Source organism: Heterodontus francisci, chromosome 22 (assembly GCF_036365525.1).
Source record: "Heterodontus francisci isolate sHetFra1 chromosome 22, sHetFra1.hap1, whole genome shotgun sequence".
NCBI lineage: Eukaryota > Metazoa > Chordata > Chondrichthyes > Heterodontiformes > Heterodontidae > Heterodontus > Heterodontus francisci.
The window spans coordinates 81361087-81378819 of record NC_090392.1 but is presented as its reverse complement, the minus strand read 5'-3'; the positions used below and the strand labels follow the sequence as shown (position 1 = coordinate 81378819).

At 45.5% G+C, this 17733-nt stretch overlaps 1 protein-coding gene across 1 annotated transcript in view; it reads left to right on the top strand.

The window, feature by feature from the left end:
• The window catches only part of LOC137381658 (membrane frizzled-related protein-like), a 54721-nt gene extending 37037 nt beyond the window's left edge, over positions 1-17684 (top strand). The window contains exons 8-14 of the mRNA XM_068054385.1: positions 53-178; positions 1802-1878; positions 4467-4615; positions 7287-7417; positions 9139-9273; positions 14447-14574; positions 17350-17684. Of these exons, the coding sequence (XP_067910486.1) occupies positions 53-178; positions 1802-1878; positions 4467-4615; positions 7287-7417; positions 9139-9273; positions 14447-14574; positions 17350-17574 (971 nt within the window). The 3' untranslated portion in view covers positions 17575-17684. The remainder of the gene's footprint in view (positions 1-52; positions 179-1801; positions 1879-4466; positions 4616-7286; positions 7418-9138; positions 9274-14446; positions 14575-17349) is intronic.
• Positions 17685-17733: the final 49 nt, after the last annotated feature.

Genomic DNA, 17733 nt, shown 5'->3' with positions numbered 1-17733 from the left:
GAAGGTCTTATCAACAAGGATTGCTGATGACATATAATCTTCCTTCTCTCAGAGAGCTGTGCCTGGGACGAGTTTCTGTGTGATGGTGGCCGCTGTCTTTTTGCCAGTTTTAACTGCAACAACTTTTACGATTGTTTGGACAAGACTGATGAGGTGAATTGTGCTTATCACCATCATGGTAAGTGTCCGTCCCCTCACTCACTTCCAGGGAGCCTGGGAAGCACCCAGTCTGGTATAATCCTGCACAGAGGAGATATCCAAACATTGTTGTCAGACACCTGTCAATCAACAATCCCTTTAAAATACTTCAAACTGCTGGCAGGAAAATTTCAAGTTGGCTGTCCCCAGCCAGATAGGAACAGGATAGGTACATTGCAAATAGGTGTTTATTCAGCAGGGTGAGGGTCACTCACTGTGTAACTGTACAGAGTCACTGTTTATTCAGGGTGAGGGTCACTCACTGTGTAACTGTACAGAGTCACTGTTTATTCAGGGTGAGGGTCACTCACTGTGTAACTGTACAGAGTCACTGTTTATTCGGAGTGAGGATCACTCACTGTGTAACTGTACAGAGTCACTGTTTATTCAGGGTGAGGGTCACTCACTGTGTAACCGTACGGAGTCACCGTTTATTCAGGGTGAGGGTCACTCACTGTGTAACTGTACAGAGTCACTGTTTATTCAGGGTGAGGGTCGCTCACTGTGTAACTGTACGGAGTCACCGTTTATTCAGGGTGAGGGTCACTCACTGTGTAACTGTACGGAGTCACCGTTTATTCAGGGTGAGGGTCACTCACTGTGTAACTGTACAGAGTCACTGTTTATTCAGGGTGAGGGTCACTCACTGTGTAACTGTACAGAGTCACTGTTTATTCAGGGTGAGGGTCACTCACTGTGTAACTGTACAGAGTCACTGTTTATTCAGGGTGAGGGTCACTCACTGTGTAACTGTACAGAGTCACTGTTTATTCAGGGTGAGGGTCACTCACTGTGTAACTGTACAGAGTCACTGTTTAATCAGGGTGTGGGTCACTCACTGTGTAACTGTACAGAGTCACTGTTTATTCAGGGTGAGGGTCACTCACTGTGTAACTGTACGGAGTCACCGTTTATTCAGGGTGAGGGTCACTCACTGTGTAACCGTACGGAGTCACCGTTTATTCAGGGTGAGGGTCGCTCACTGTGTAACCGTACGGAGTCACCGTTTATTCAGGGTAAGTACAGAACCCACAGTTTCCCATCCAGAATGGTTCTGTGATCCGGTGGAAGGCTCCATTCCGAGGTGGATTGGTATGGAAAAGACCTTTTCCACTTCAGTGCTCCTGGTGAGGAACTGCACCCACCAGGAAAGGTCTCGCCCTCCTCCCTACCATCTGCTGCCTGCCATGTGCTCTTCCCATGACGTGGACATTCATGGGCTGGAGATTCTGACTTCCCGATACCTGCGTTTGGTGGGTGCAGCTCCAAACTGGGATGGCTGTCGTGGAAAATCTCCCCTAAACAAGTCAAAAATGGGAATGCCAGACTGGTTCAGAAGGGGATGGTCCTAATCATAAGGGTGTTAGTGGTGAGTAGGTGCAAAATCAATTAGCTGACCAATATAGATCAATAGAGATCAATAGAGATCAATATAGATCAATATAGATCAAGGATTGAAAGGCTGTGAAGGTGTAAATATTCAGTGCTCCCGTTAATTTATTTTATATGAATGGAAGTTTTCAGCAGCTAAATACCTGATGACAGATTCTAAGGCTGTTGTGAATTAACAACTTATTCCCAATGTTCCCATTGCTCTGTTTAGATTGCGGTGGAATTCTGACTGCTTTGGAAGGATCTCTGGCCACTCCCAAACATCCTGAGCAGTATCCACACAGGCAAGTACGTAAACATGGCACAGTCTAAATCAGCATTAACAAAATCCTATCCCCTTTATTGATCCTCCGTTCATCCACCATTCCCAGCCTGACTCTGCAATCCATTAAACCCACGCTGACCACTGCAGTGACTCACAATTCCAGATCCACCTCTTTCTCCAATTGTATCTACTCCTCTCCTGGGGTTAACCCAATGCCACCTCACCTAAAGTAGCCACTGTTCAGCGGAAAAACAGAAAGATTTCCACCCATCTGTGTGGTCTGGGTATTTGCAGTTTCAAACATGGAGTTTTTTTCACAGTCATTTTGAAAGGAAGACTTGCATTTATATAGCGCCTTTCACAACCTCAGCATGTCCCAAAGTGCTTTACAGCCAATGACGTACTTTGTTGAAGTGTAGTCACTGCTGTAATGGAGGAAACATGGCAGCTAATTTGTGCACAGCAAGAATCCCACAAACAGCAATGAGATAATGACCAGATAATCTATTTTAGCCATGTTGTTTGAGCAATAAATAGTGGCCAGGACCCCGGGGAAAACTCCCCTGCTCTTCTTCGGATAATGTCATGGGATCTTTTACATGTGCCTGACAGGGCAGAAGGGGCCTCGCTTTAATGTTTCATCTGAAAGATGGCACCTCGGACATTGCAGCACTCCCTCAGTACTGCACTGGGACTGTCAGCCTGGATTAGTGCTCAAGGCTCTGAAGTGCAACTTGACTCCATGACATTCGGATTCAGGAGTGACAGTGCTTCCCACTCAGCCATGATTGGCACCTGTTACCTTACATGGCAAGCTTTGGCAAGCTATTTAACTGAGGATCAGGGAGCAAGCAGCAGGTGTTAGACACAGAACACACTCTGTACAGCAGAACGAGACATGTAAATGGGTTGTACCATTAAAAGAAACTCCAGATGTTCATGTGCATTTGATTAATGCACATTGTTCAGTCTGGTATGTGTGTGGTCAGCATAGTGGCTCCATTACGAATAAATTCTGATGTATGACTAGCTGGGCTGTTAAAAACAATACATTGCTTCACTTCTACATTGTGCCCGTCTGTCTCACTGTCCTCTCCGTTTATCCATCTATCTGCACTAACTTTGTCTGTTTGTCCAGCAATTTCCCACCTCAATTTTCTCTCCTCTTCTGAAGGCACTGACTCTAATTGGGGCATAGTTCCCAAGGTTGCATAATTCCCTCTGTTACCAGAGCTTAGTGGCCACTCTTTGTGAGCCTAGACTGTGAGTGTTTGCAGGCTATTTGAGTACAGGAAGCTTGACACTGAGCCCCCATTGTATCTTCACTTGGCACTCATACAGGATTATTTTCTGGCTGGAGGTGCTGGATGCTAATGAGGGAACGGAATGTGGCTGTTCCGCTCTTTGCAACCCAGAGGTACTGAGGCCAAATGTACAGCCCCAACCTAGATCAGCTATTTCAGCACAGACCAGCAATTGACTTTGGGTGTCAGGCATAGCTCTGTAGTAGCACTCTCATCTCTGAGGTTCCACCCCAGAAACTTGCATAATCTAGGCTGGCACTTTAGCACCGCACTGTCAGAGGTGCCATCTTTTGAATGAGACGTTGAGTCAACGCCCCATTTGCCCTCTCAGGCGGATGTAAAAGATCCCAATGCGCTATGTGAAGAAGAGTGTGCCTACAGCCTGCCGGACTGAACATTGAGTTCAATCATTTCAGAGCATGACGGGCCCCCCATTTTACTTTTATTTTTAGTTATTTTTTCTTTTTTACATTTTTTACAATTTTTTTTGTATGTTTATTTCATTTCATCTTAGTTTGTTCAGTTTGCTTACCCACTGTTTTTTTTATGTTTGCACTTGCTGCTGTTCAATCTTCAGTTCGTTAACACCCTATCTGTACTAATGCTTTGTCTTTTAACACACCATTAACATATTGTTTGCCTTTACTCCATGACCTTTTGGTCAGCTATGTGGCCTTGTCCAATCTGCACCTTCTCCTTTGTTATCTATTGCCCCACCCCCACCTCACTTGCTTATAATCTGTGACTTTTCTAATATTTGTCAGTTCTGAAGAAGGGTCACTGACCCGAAACGTTAACTCTGCTTCTCTTTTCACAGATGCTGCCAGACCTGCTGAGTGGTTCCAGCATTTCTTGTTTTTATTATAGCTGAGTTTCCTTGCTGTCTTGGCCAATATTTATCCCTCTACCAACATCAGTAAAACAGTTTAATTGATTATTGATCTTAGTGCAGTTTGAGAGAGCTTGCTGTGCGTAAATTAGCTGCTGCATTTCTCACATTACATCAGTGACTCCACTCCAAAAGTACTGTAAAGCACTTTGGGATGCCCTAAAAATGTGAAAGGTGCTATATAAATGCAAGATCTTTTTTCTTTCTTGGGGCCTTCCAAATCTGTATGCTTACAGCCCTGGCAATCCATGCACTTACAGTTCATACTATCAGCTTTTCTCTTTGTCTAGCTGTATATTTAAGCCTTTCCCAATGTAAGTAATTAGAATTGTCTCAGTGAAGGACTCTCGATGAATTAACAGTATAGTTTTACACAGACTGTGTTGTTCGGTAATTCCTGTGTTCTGTTGTTGTGTAGGTGTGTGTCTGGCATATCTTAGTCCCTCAGGGCCACATAGTGCAGTTGCTGTTCCACAACTTCAGCCTGGAGTCTGCGGCAGACTGTCGCTATGACTTTGTGGAGGTGCATGACCGAGCGAGCAACAGTCCCAGCAGCCTCATGGGCAGGTAATGTGTACAAAATACCCACAGGGTGCAGTGCAGTGCAGTATAACAGTGACCTTTTTTGGACCGTGCCGTACCACCTATCCTTCGTGGGAATGTTTGTGCAGAAAAAACACCTTTGACCACCAATCCATCAGGCAGTGGTCTGCACGGAATGTCCTCAAGGCCCTACGAGAAAAGGAGATGGTGGATCCTGTCGGATGGTTCCCTGAGCAGACCGCCAAAGTCATTTGGCAGAATGCCTCATCACCAGAACTTTCAAACAAGCACCAAGATGTAGCTTGGCTGGTGGTGAGAAGAGCCCTCCCCGTCAGATCCTTCATGCACGCCTGGAGTCTCACATCCTCTGCATGCTACCCTCGAGGTGGCTGTGGTGGGGAAGAGACGGTTGCCCACCTCCTTCTGGAATGTGACTTTGCAAAGCAGGTGTGGAAAGAGATGCAGTGGCTTTTGTCGAGGTTCATCCCAAGCAGCTCTGTAACACAGGAGTCTGTGCTCTACGGGCTGTTCCCAGTGACGCACACCGAGACAAACATCAACTGCTGCTGGAGGACTATCAATTCAGTGAAAGACGCCCTTTGGTCTGCCCGAAACTTGCTGGTCTTCCAGCGCAAAGAGTTGTCCACGACCGAATGTTGCAGACTGGCACATTCCAAGGTCCAGGACTACGTGCTGAGGGACGCACTAAAGCTTGGGGCAGCCACAGCAAAGGCTCAATGGGGAAAGACCACAGTGTAAGGTCCCCCCACCAGAGTGAACTGAGGAATCCGTGTAAAACCCCTCGGGCTGTATACACCAAAATATGATTTTTCTGTGTAATGCAAATGTACATTGCATGTAAAATGGAATGACAAGAGTTGTGAGGAAACTCATGTTCTGGAATGTCAAATTGGAACTGTTTTGTAATGTATTTTTTTACAGATTTTTATGAATAAAGTATATTTTTGGGAAAAAAATATAACAGTGACCTTTCAGCCCTGGTACCCAGGGCTAAATTCAGCCTGGGAAGATCAATGAAGGAGGACTGCATGATATCATGGTCTTTCACCTCTGGGGCCCAGATTTAAACTTCCCATGTGTGAAAGGTCTCCTCTCTCACATGGGGAATGGGATGACAATGAGCAAGGTGACATACAGGGCAGGATATTTGGGCCTCACTGAGGTCAGGAACAAAGTGGATAAGGCCTGAAAATACTGGTGCCGGCAGATGTACCGGTTTCCTGACTCCGTTCCTGGCGCTAGCCATTTTGGGGAAGACGGGTTCCCACTAGGCAGGCAGCTAATTAGGCTCATAAAAACATCATTAACAGTCGGGAATGGAGGCCAACTGGGATTTTCCAGTCGGCCTCCAGTTTCCTGACACGACAGGTGGAGGGGGCGGGGTGTGTGGTCGGGGTGTTCAACTGCCTGGAGGCGGTCACCCAGCAGCAGGCTGAAGGCCAGTGCTCCAGGCAGGCAGGTGTACAGGCCCTCCCTGCTTGCCTGGGTGTGGGTGCAGCCAAAGGCCGTCCTGTTCAGGGATTCCCCCAGTACCTCCCCCACCACAGTGGTGGCCTGGCTGCTTTTTCTATTTATTATTTGAATTTGTAAACAGGTTGCTGAGAGGGCACTTTTATCTTGAAGCGCACTCTCAGTTACTTACCCCTTACTGCAGGCAGCCCTCCAGCTTCGAGAGCCCACCCACTGCCTTTAACTGGACAGGGAACCTCTCCGTGCCAAATAAGGGGGTGCACAAGTCAAAATCCCTCCGAGTGTCTGCTTCCCCCCGGAGGGTGGGTTCAGGACTCAGATACAGTCCCGGTTCCTGTTTCCCACTCCCAAAAGAAAATTCATTCATGCAAGGGAGAAGGAGGCTTTGAGTAGCACCATCTCCCTGGCAAACGTCTGAAACTGAACCAGACTGTTCGCACCCTTGCTGTCACATTTGACTCCGAGATGAGCTTTAAATCATGTATTTATGTCATCACTAAGACCACCCATTTCCACCTCTGTAGCATTACCAGACTCTGCCCCTGTCTTCGCTCTACTGCTGCCTTTTATCTCTAGACTTGATTATTTCAATGCAATCCTGCTGCTCTCCCACATTCAACTCTCCGCAAACTTGAGATCATGTCCCAATACGCGTCAAATTGCATGCACCCATCACCCCTGTGCTCGCTGACCTACACTGACTATAGGTTAAGCAACACCTTGATTTTAAAATTTAAATCCTTGTTTTCAAATCCCTCCTTGGCCTCACTCCTCCCTATCACTGTAATCTCCTCCAGCCCCACAACCCTCCAAGATACCTGTACTCATCTCATTCTGGCCTCTTGAGCATCCCTGATTTTAATCACTCCACCATTCGCAGTCATGCCTACAGCTCCCTCGGCCCTAAGCTTTAGAATTTCCTCCCTAAACCACTTCCCTCACTTTCCTCATTTAAGACACTCCTTGAAACCTACCTCTTTGACCAAGCTTTAGATAATCTGGTCAGTCTCATATTTTGTTTTATAATGTCCCAGTGAAGTGCCTTGGGACGTTTTATGTTAAAGGTGCTAAATAAATGCAAGTTGTTATTGTCAATGCCTGTAGAGTTTCTGGAGCCTCCTGAGAGTCAGTTACAAGGGGATGGGGGACAGTACGTCTGTCTGAACTCTCAGCTCTAAGTATAGCCACTCCTTTCCTTTTAAAGATACTGTGGGGACTCGCTCCCTCCAACTCTGACATCCCCCCGACACGAGATGCTGGTTCTTTTTGTGACTGATGAGGGAGAAACAGACGTGGGATTCTTTGCCACTTACCAGTCGCTCAACAGGAGTGAGGGTAAGAAACAACACTGCACCATTGCCTGTCCTCTCTGCTCGACTGAGCTGTATTTATTAATCTATTCAAGTTGTTAATTTGCTTTGGTTTCTTCCTGTGTTGTGCCACATCCTTGAGAAAGGAACCAGTGCTGTAGCTTCTCTTGGGATCATGAGTGCTCCTGTATAACTGACAGGGTGAATGAGAGTGCTTTGTTCTCAGTCTCAATGACCCTTGATACCATATGGTCTAGTGCCCTGGATTACTCACCGAGCATATCACGGCCAATCTGTACAGAGTTTCTTTTAATTTAAATTATTAATATTTGTTCAGTTGTGTGAGAGACAATATTGCATTCATGAGGATAACAATCTGAGTTATATGTAACAGTGGGGATCAGAAAAACATTGTGTGAGGGATCACAAGCTTAAACTATACAGCTTGCCATTCCACAGCATTTTACCCAGGTGGAAAAAGTGATTAAAAATTCTAAATGTGATTTGAACATTGCTGTGTTACACCATTATTTCTATGCTATCCTGCATCTGTTTCAAACTTTTGACCTCCCTTTGTTTTTCCATTATTTCTCCTTCTCCATTTTTTCATCTCCCTCATAAAAAAGTGCAAAAGAGAAAAGGAATAAAACTTTCTTTGTAAAACAACTTTGCCACCTAAGGATATCCAAAATGCTTCACACTCAATGAAGTATTTTTGAAGTGTCGACATTGTTGTAATGTAGTTCGGGCAGGTACCCTGACCCCTGTAGCCTTGGACAGTCGACTGCACTGCCCTCTTGTTCGAATTTCTGCATTTATTACAAAGATACTGTACTTTAGCTGGGTGTCTCTGCCAAACAAGCAATGATACCAGAATATACCAAATGATGGCTTATGGGGATTAACCGCGGTGATACGGCTCTGATGTTATGGGTGTTAACGCCGGTGATATGGCTCCGATGTCATGGGGGTTAACCCCGGTGATATGGCTCCGACGTCATGGGGGTTAACCCCGGTGATATGGCTCCGACGTCATGGGGGTTAACCCCGGTGATACGGCTCCAATGTCATGGGGGTTAACCCCGGTGATATGGCTCCGATGTCATGGGGGTTAACCCCGGTGATATGGCTCCGATGTCATGGGGGTTAACCCCGGTGATATGGCTCCGATGTCATGGGGGTTAACCCCAGTGATACGGCTCCGATGTCTTGGGGGTTAACCCCGGTGATACGGCTCCGATGTCTTGGGGGTTAACCCCGGTGATACGGCTCCGATGTCTTGGGGGTTAACCCCGGTGATATGGCTCCGATGTCATGGGGGTTAACCCCGGTGATATGGCTCCGATGTCATGGGGGTTAACCCCGGTGATATGGCTCCGATGTCATGGGGGTTAACCCCGGTGATATGGCTCCGATGTCATGGGGGTTAACCTCGGTGATTTGGCTCCGATGTCATGGGGGTTAACCCCGGTTATATGGCTCCGATGTTCAAGGATTCAGAGGAGCAAAAATTCCAAATGAAAATTCAACTCCCCTTTCCTCTGACTCAAAGATAAAATGTGGTGTATCCTAAATCTTTGCCAGGGTTAATGACTTATTATGAGTTAGGTTCACTCAGAATCCAACATATTTCTGCCAAGATCCACATTTGTAATATTTGGGGGGGAAATTACACTGCATGCTTAAAATGTCCGACTGTGTTAAATCACTGACCCTGATCATTCTTCCTTGTTTCTTCTCTCTCAGCGACATGCAGCCCTCATGAGTTCACCTGTATAAATGGGCAGTGTGAAGCAATGCAGTGGGTGTGTGATGGCTGGAATGACTGCTCGGATGGGAGTGACGAGATGAACTGCAGTGGTGTCACACACTTGCCTTATGGTATGAACCTGTGAATGGGATTAAATGGAACCATGACACACAGCTACCTATAGGAACATGAAACATAGAAATTGCTGGATGAAGAAAGATCAGTCTATCTATTTCGCCACCTACCATCCAGATAGTTGAATGATATGATGATGGAGTTGTTGGCTAATCATAGTGATAAATCTCTACCAAATAGTCTGATCATGAGGTGAGAAAAACCTGCAGCGGTGAAGAGTTTTGGGAACCACAGCTCCAAAGTCACCTGTTCTTCCCAAGCTCGCTACACTCACCACATGCTATGTCTCAAATTACTCATATTACGTGGTGGTAATGTTACTGGGCTAGTAATCCAGAGGCCCCAACAAGTGTTCTGGGGACATGAGTTCAAATCCCATCAAGGCAGCTGATGGAATTTAAATTCAATTAATTAATAAATCTGGAATTAAAAGCTAGTCTCAGTAATGGTGACCATGAAACTATCAGATTGTCGTAAAAACCCATCTGTTTCATTAATGCCCTTTAGGGAAGGAAATCTGCTGTCCTTACCCGGTCTGGCCTACTTGTAACTCCAGGCCCACAGCAATGTGGTGACTCTTAAATGCCCTCTGAAATGACCTAGCAAGACACTCAGTTGTACCAAACTGATACAGAAAAGTCAAAAAAAGAATAAAACTTGATGGACCGCCAGCATCAATCTATGCACTAGAAATGACAATGGCAAACCCTGCCCAGTCAACCCTGCAAAGTTCTCCCTACTGGTGACTTGTGCCGAAATTGTCATACTCACCAAATAATACCTTACAGACAATGTCCCAGATTCCTCCATCACCATCCCTGGGTATGTCCTGTCTCATCTGCAGGACAGACTCACCAGAGGTGGCAGCACAGTGGTATACAGTCAGGAGGGAGTGCCATGGGAGTCTTCAACATTAACTCCGGACCCCATGACTTCTCAAGGCATCAGGTCAAACATAAGCAAGGAAATACCCTGCTGATTACCACCTACCACCCTCCCTCAGTTGATGAAGCAGTGCTCCTCCATATTGAACACCCCTTGAAGAAGCACTCAGGGTACCAAGAGTAACTCGATAGAACGACTACTGACCAAATTGGCCAAGTCCCGTTGGACATAGCTACCAGACTGGGCCTGCGATAGGTGGCGAGGGGACCAACAGAGGGAAAAATCTGCTTGACCTCACCCTCACCTATCTACCTGTCCCAGATGCATCTGTCCATGACAGTATTGGTAGGAGTGACAACAGCACATCCTTGTGGAGACAAAGTCCCACCTTCACTCTGAGGATACTGTCCATTGTGCTGTGTGGCACTACCACCGTGCTAAATGGAATAGATTCAGAAAAGAACTAGCAGCTCAAAACTGGGCATCCATGAGGCGCTGTGGGCCATCAGCAACAGCAGAATTATGTTCAACCACAATCTGTAACCTCATGGCCTGGCATATCCCTCACTCTACCATTACCATCAAGCCAGGGCATCAACCCTGGACTAATTAGGAGTGCAGGAGAACATGCCAGGAGCAGCAAAAGGCATACCTAAAAATGAGGTGCCAACCTGGTGGAGCTACATCAGAGAACTACATGCATACTAAACAGTGGAAGCAGCATGCAATAGATAGAGTGAAGTGATCCCACAACCAACAGATCAGATCAAAGCTCTGTAGTCCTATTGCATCCAATCGTGAATGGTGGTGGACAATTAACAAATAACCAGAGGAGGTGGCTCCACAAATATCCCCATCCTCAATGATGGGGCAGCCCAGCACATCAGTGCAATAGACAAGGCTGAAGCATTTGCATCCATCTCCAGCCAGAACTGCCGAGTTGATGATCCATCTCGGCCTCCTCCTGAGGTTCCCAGCATCACAGATGCCAGACTTCAGTCAATTTGATTCACTGTGTGTGATATCAAGAAACAGCTGCAGGCACAGGATATTGCAAAGGCTGTGGGCCCTGACAACATCCCAGCCGTAGTACTGAAGACCTGTGCTCCAGAATTAGCCGTGCCCCTAGTCAAGCTGTTGCAGTTCAGGTACAACACTAGCACCTACCCAACAATGTGAAAAATTGCCCAGGTATATCCTACCCGTAAAAAGCAGGACAAATCCAATCCGACCAATTACCGCCCCATCAGTCTACTCATGATCATCAGCAAAGTATTGGAAGGTGTTGTCGATAGTGCTATCAAGTGGCACTTACATAACAATAACCTGCTCACTGATGCTCAGATTGGGTTCTGCCTGGGCCACTCGGCTCCAGATATTACAACCTTGGTTCAACATGGACAAAAGAGCTGAATTCAAGAGGTAGGTGAGAGTGACTGCCCTTGACATCAAGGCAGCATTTGACCAAGTGTGGCATCATGAAGCCCTCGCAGAACAGAAGTCAATGGGAATCAGGGGGAAAGCGCTCCACTGGTTGGAGTCATACCGAGTACAAAGGTTGTGGTTGTTGGAGGCCAAACATCTAAGCCTCAAGATATTGCTGCAGGAGTTCCTCAGGGTAGTATCCTAGGCCCAACCATCTTCAGCTGCTTCCCTCCATCATAAGGTTAGAATTGGGGATGTTCACTGATGGGTCAGTATATTTTGTGACTCCTCAGATACTGAAGCAGTCCGTGTAGAAATGCAGCAAGACCTGGACAATATCCAGACTTGGACTGATAAATGGTATGTGATATTTGCGCCACACCAGTGCCAGGCAATGACTGTCTCCAACAAGAGAGAATTGAACCATCATCCCTTGACATTCAACAGTACTACCATCGCTGAATCCCCCACTATCAACATTCTGGGTTACCATTGACCAGAAATTTAACTGGACCAGCCACATAAATACCGTGGATACAAGAGTAGGTCAGAGACGAGGAATCCTGCGGCGAGTAACTCACCTCCTGACTCCTCAAAACCTGTCCACCATCTACAAAGCACAAGTCAGGAGTGTGATGGAATACTCTCCACTTGCCTGGATGGGTGCAGCTCCAACAACACTCAAGAAACTGATACCATTATGGATAAAGCAGCCCCCTTGACTGTCACCCCAACCACACCATAAACATTCACTCTCTCCTCCACCGACGCACAGTGGCAGCAGTATGTACATGATACAAGATGAACTGCAGCAACTCACCAAGCCTCCTTAGACAGCACCTTCCAAACCAGTAAATGGAAAAGTCCTGGGGAAAATTGATGTGCAGAGAGATTTGGGTGTTCAGGTCCACTGTTCCCTGAAGGTGGCAACGCAGGTCAATAGAGTGGTCCAGAAGGCATACGGCATGCTTTCCTTCATCGGACGGGGTATTGAGTACAAGAGTTGGCAGGTCATGTTACAGTTGTATAGGACTTTGGTTCGGCCACATTTGGAATACTGCGTGCAGTTCTGGTCGCCACATTACCAAAAGGATGTGGATGCTTTGGAGAGGGTGCAGAGGAGGTTCACCAGGATGTTGCCTGGTATGGAGGGCGCTAGCTATGAAGAGAGGTTGAGTAGATTAGGATTATTTTCATTAGAAAGACGGAGGTTGAGGGGGGACCTGACTGAGGTGTACAAAATCATGAGAGGTATAGACAGGGTGGATAGCAAGAGGCTTTTTCCCAGAGTGGGGGATTCAATTACTAGAGGACACGAGTTCAAAGTGAAAGGGGAAAAGTTTAGGGAGGATATGCGTGGAAAGTTCTTTACGCAGAGGGTGGTGGGTGCCTGGAACGCGTTGCCAGCGGAGGTGGTAGATGCGGGCACGATGGCGTCTTTTAAGATGTATCTAGACAGATACATGAATGGGCAGGAAGAAAAGAGATACAGACCCTTAGAAAATAGGCGACATATTTAGATAGAGGATCTGGATCGGCGCAGGCTTGGAGGGCCGAAGGGCCTGTTCCTGTGCTGTAATTTTCTTTGTTCTTTGTTCTTTGTTCAGTGAGCTCTACCATCTAGAAGGACAAGGGCAGCAGATGCATGGGAACACCACCACCTGCAAGTTCCCTCCAAGCCACACACCATCCTGACTTTTTTTTTCTTCATTCATGGGATGTGGGCGTCGCTGGCTAGGATAGCATTTATTGCCCATCCTTAATTGCCCTCGAGAAGGTGGAAATATGTCAACATTTCTTCACTGTCACTGAGTCAGAATCCTGGAACTCCCTCCCTAACAGCTCTGTGGGTATAGCTACCCCACATGAACTGCAGTGGTTCAAGGAGGCAGCTCACCACCACCTTCTCAAGGGCAATTAGAGATTCACAACAAATGTCAGTGACCTTGCCAGCAATGCTCACATCCCATGAAAGAGTTTTTTGTTAAAAGTTGTATTCTAAAATATTGTTTTCTAAAAAGAATCTATCCAAATTGCATTTGAATGAATCAATACTATCTGTTTCTATTGTTTCCCTAGGAAATCTGTTCAATAGATTGACCACTTGCTTACTTTGTCCTTTGCTTCTATACTTATTAATGTATTTTGTTTGATAAAAGTACAGAGAAATCAGGTGGTTTATGTTGTAACTCATCCTAAATGGAGGTGAGCTGAGACTACTGATAAACTTGAGGGACATTCATCCCATCAGGTCAGACTGAGCTCAAACCCAGGACATGTACGATGAAAAGTCACACAGGAGCTTTCAGGGAGCAGATTCTGACAGTACTGTGATAAAAATATCTGTTAAAAAAAATCAAATGTTTCTGAAGGGAATTGTAACTATCTGGTGAAGTTGATCTTTTATTTCTTTCTGACTGAAAATTTGGGGACATTCTTCCCCTCTACCCCAAATTCCCTTCACCCCATTCTCTGTTCTTCTAATGAAGTCACTGACTCCTTTCTGGGGATTGAAATTGTGATATTCTGGTTTGAATGATTCAGCACCACCCCAAATACCCTCTGGTACTCAGCCCAAGCAGCCATTCTCTTGTCTGCACCTAGACAGTGTCATAAAGTTATTCCACCATGGTAATGTTCCCCAGTTGTAATATCAACTACTGACGAGTAAACTGAGCACAGACCACAGAGTGAACTTGATATCTTTCTGATTAATGGCTCAGTACTGCACTTGGCAGTACATATACCCACCGAGCCGTGGGGGCAGGGTAGACACAGGGATTAATGAAGCTGCCCCACAACCTATTAAATTCTGATTTACCCAAAACATGTCATTAATATTTTGCTCTTGTTTTCCAGCAACTGGTTGTGAGAAGATTGAGGTTGAGATGTGTCAAGGCCTCAGTTATAATGAGACTTCATTCCCCAACATTTGGCTTGGAATTCCAGATCAGAGAAGTGCTATTTCTACCCTGAAGGACTACAAGGTAGGAGGGCTCAGATATGCCTACCAATTCTCAGTGTGTCAGGAGTGTGTTGTTCTCTATTTGTCTGAATGGTTTAACTTTTGTAAATATATTTAGTTAGTTAATTATGAACTGAGTCCAACTGAACTGTGCTGTGCTGATATCATCTCATCACTTTGGAGAAAAATAAAATGGACTGGGCACTCGCAATCTAGTATTGTGTGAGTCCTAAATGGCACAAGGCCATTACAGGGGCAACGAAAGACCTGGGGCTTCCAGTTTGTAGAGGACAAGGTCAACTTATGAGAAACGCAGCAACGCAGCAGGAGGAATTAACTCAATAAATATCCTGAAATTAAATCAAACTGAGTGCAATGAGGGATTGCTATCCCATCACACACCGAGTAACAGAACCTCAGTCACCGAGTAACAGAACCTCAGTCACCGAGTAACAGAACCTCAGCGTTGTACCAGCTTGCAATTTAAAAAAAAAATTTGTTTGTGGGATGTGGCTGTCGCTGGCTAGGCCAGCATTTATTGCCCATTCCTAATTTCCCTTGAACTGAGTTGCTTGCTAGACCATTTCAGAGGACATTTAAGAGTCAACTACATTGCTGTGGGTCTGGAATCACATGTAGGCCAGACCAGGTAAGGACAGCAGATTTCCTTCCCTAAAGGACATTAGTGAACCAGATGGGTTTTAACAACAATTGACAACGGTTTCATGGTCACCATTAGACTAGCTTTTTAATTCCAGATTTATTAATTGAATTCAAATTTCACCATCTGCCGTGGTGGGATTTGAACACAAATCATTAGCCTGGACTCTGGATTACTAGTCTAGTGACATTACCACTACGCCACTGTCTCCTTTGTTACCTTAAGAAAAATGGAGTATAATGTGGGAAGATGGGAAATTGTCCACTTTGGCAGGAAGAATAAAAAAGCATATTATCTAAATGGTGAGAGATTGCAGAGCTCTGAGATACAGAGGGATCTAGGTGTCCTAGTGCATGAATCACAAAAGGTTAGTATGCAGGTCCAGCAAATAATTACGAAAGCTAACTGAATATTATTGTTTATCGCGAGAGGAATTGAATACAAAAGTAGGGAGGATATGCTTCAGCTATACAGGGCATTGGTGAGACCACATCTGGAGTACTGTGTACAGTACTGGTCTCCTTATTTAAGGAAGAATGTAAATGCGTTGGAAGCAGTTCAGAGAAGGTTTATTAGACTAATACCTGGAATGGACAGGTTGTCTTATGAGGAAAGGTTAGACTGGCCTGGCTTGTATCTACCGGAGTTTAGAAGAGTAAGAGATGACTGAATTCAAACATATAAGATCCTGAGGGGTCTTGACAGGGTGGATGTGGAAAGGATGTTTCCCCTTGTGGGAGAATCTAGAACTGGGGGTTACTGTTTAAAAATAAGGGGTCACCCATTTAAGACAGATGAGAAATTATTTCTCTCAGAGGATCATGAATCTTTGGCACTCTCTTCCCCAAAAGGCAGTGGAAGCAGAGTCTTTGAACATTTTTAAGGCAGAGATAGATAGATTCCTGATAAGCAAGGGGATGAAAGGTTATCGGGGTTAGGTGTGAATGTGGAGTTGAGGTTAAAATCAGATCAGCCATGATCTTGTTGAATGGTGGAGCAGGCTCGAGGGACCGAGTGGCCTACTGCTACTCCTAATTCGTATGTTCATATGGAATATGGAAAGAGTATTCCATCCATCTATCCCACTCCTTCACCATGCCATGGATTCCCCATTATAGACTTCACTCCAATCATTTGTTCTCCTGTGATATTCAAGCAAATCTCCAAAATATTCTTATAGCTTCACTCCTGTACTATTACACCCTAGACTGCTGTCCGTCAACACTTACCCCTCCCTCAGTGGAGTGAAGCCCCTCCCTCATTGCAGGGAAGCCCATACCTCAGTGTAGGGAAGCCCCTCAATCAATGCAGGGACACAGCTATGTCTCAGTAGTAGTGGAGCATACTGGAGATAAAGGCAGGATAAGATCCATAATTCATAGAAACAGAGGAAATAGGAGCAGGAGTAGGCCATTCGGCCCATCGAACCTGCTCTGCCATTCAAACAAATCATGGCTGATCATCTACCTTTATGCCATTTTCCCCCACTATCAATATATCCCTTGATGTCATTAGTATTCAGAAATCTATTGATCTTTCTTGAACATTCTCAATGATTGAGCTTCCACAGCCCTCTGCGGTAGAGAATGCCGAAGATTCACCACCCTCTGAATGAAGAAATTCCTCCTCATCCCAGTCTTAAATGGACTACCCCTTATTCAGGATAAAAGCAAGGTTTAAAAGAGCAGCGGATGAACCAAGTATTAGGTGTTGCCAAGTTTGGGTTGTAGATTGTAGGGGGAAGGTGAGACTGAAGGACTTGGAGAGTTCCACAGTTTTGAGGTGCCAATAAACAATGAGTCAGGGCAGGAAAGTGGGAATATTCTAGAGCGCACAGATGTAATGACTTATTTTTGTGTCGAGGCTTCAAGGAAATGGTGAGATCCTGGTCCCAACTAGATATTTATCCAAATTTTTTCTGAAGTATGGAAATGAAATAGCTCCTGCCACTTTTCCATGGAGTCTGTTACTGTCAACCCCGTTATCAGGAATTCTTTCCATTCTTGACAGCTTTCTGCTGAATGGTTGGGTGTTTGATTCGGTCTAACAAAGTTTCAGTGCTAATGATTCTGACCAGTTCTAATCTTTGATGTCTGGATGTTCCAAAACTAATGGTTTATCCTTTCATTTCAACAGCTTCTGACTGAGTTGGTTTGTTATGAAAATCTCCGCCTATTGACTTGCAGCATCTTTGTACCGAAGTGCACACGGGACGGTGGGGTAGTTCCACCCTGCCAGTCCCTCTGCCTGTCTGCTGAGAAACAGTGTCAGCTCTCACTTGAGTCCTTGGGCATAATGTGGCCTTTCAACTGTAACCTTTTCCCAGACGCTGATGACCCCATTGAATGTGTGAGACCATAGTTGGAGAGATAACTCTCTGACCCAACCTATACCTGCAGCTACCACTCACCTTAACAACCGGAACAGAAATTGTCAGAGTTGCAACTCCAATAACAACAGCAATGGGAGAACCGTATGAACAAACCTCAATGTAGCATTAATAATGCATTTCTTAGTGAA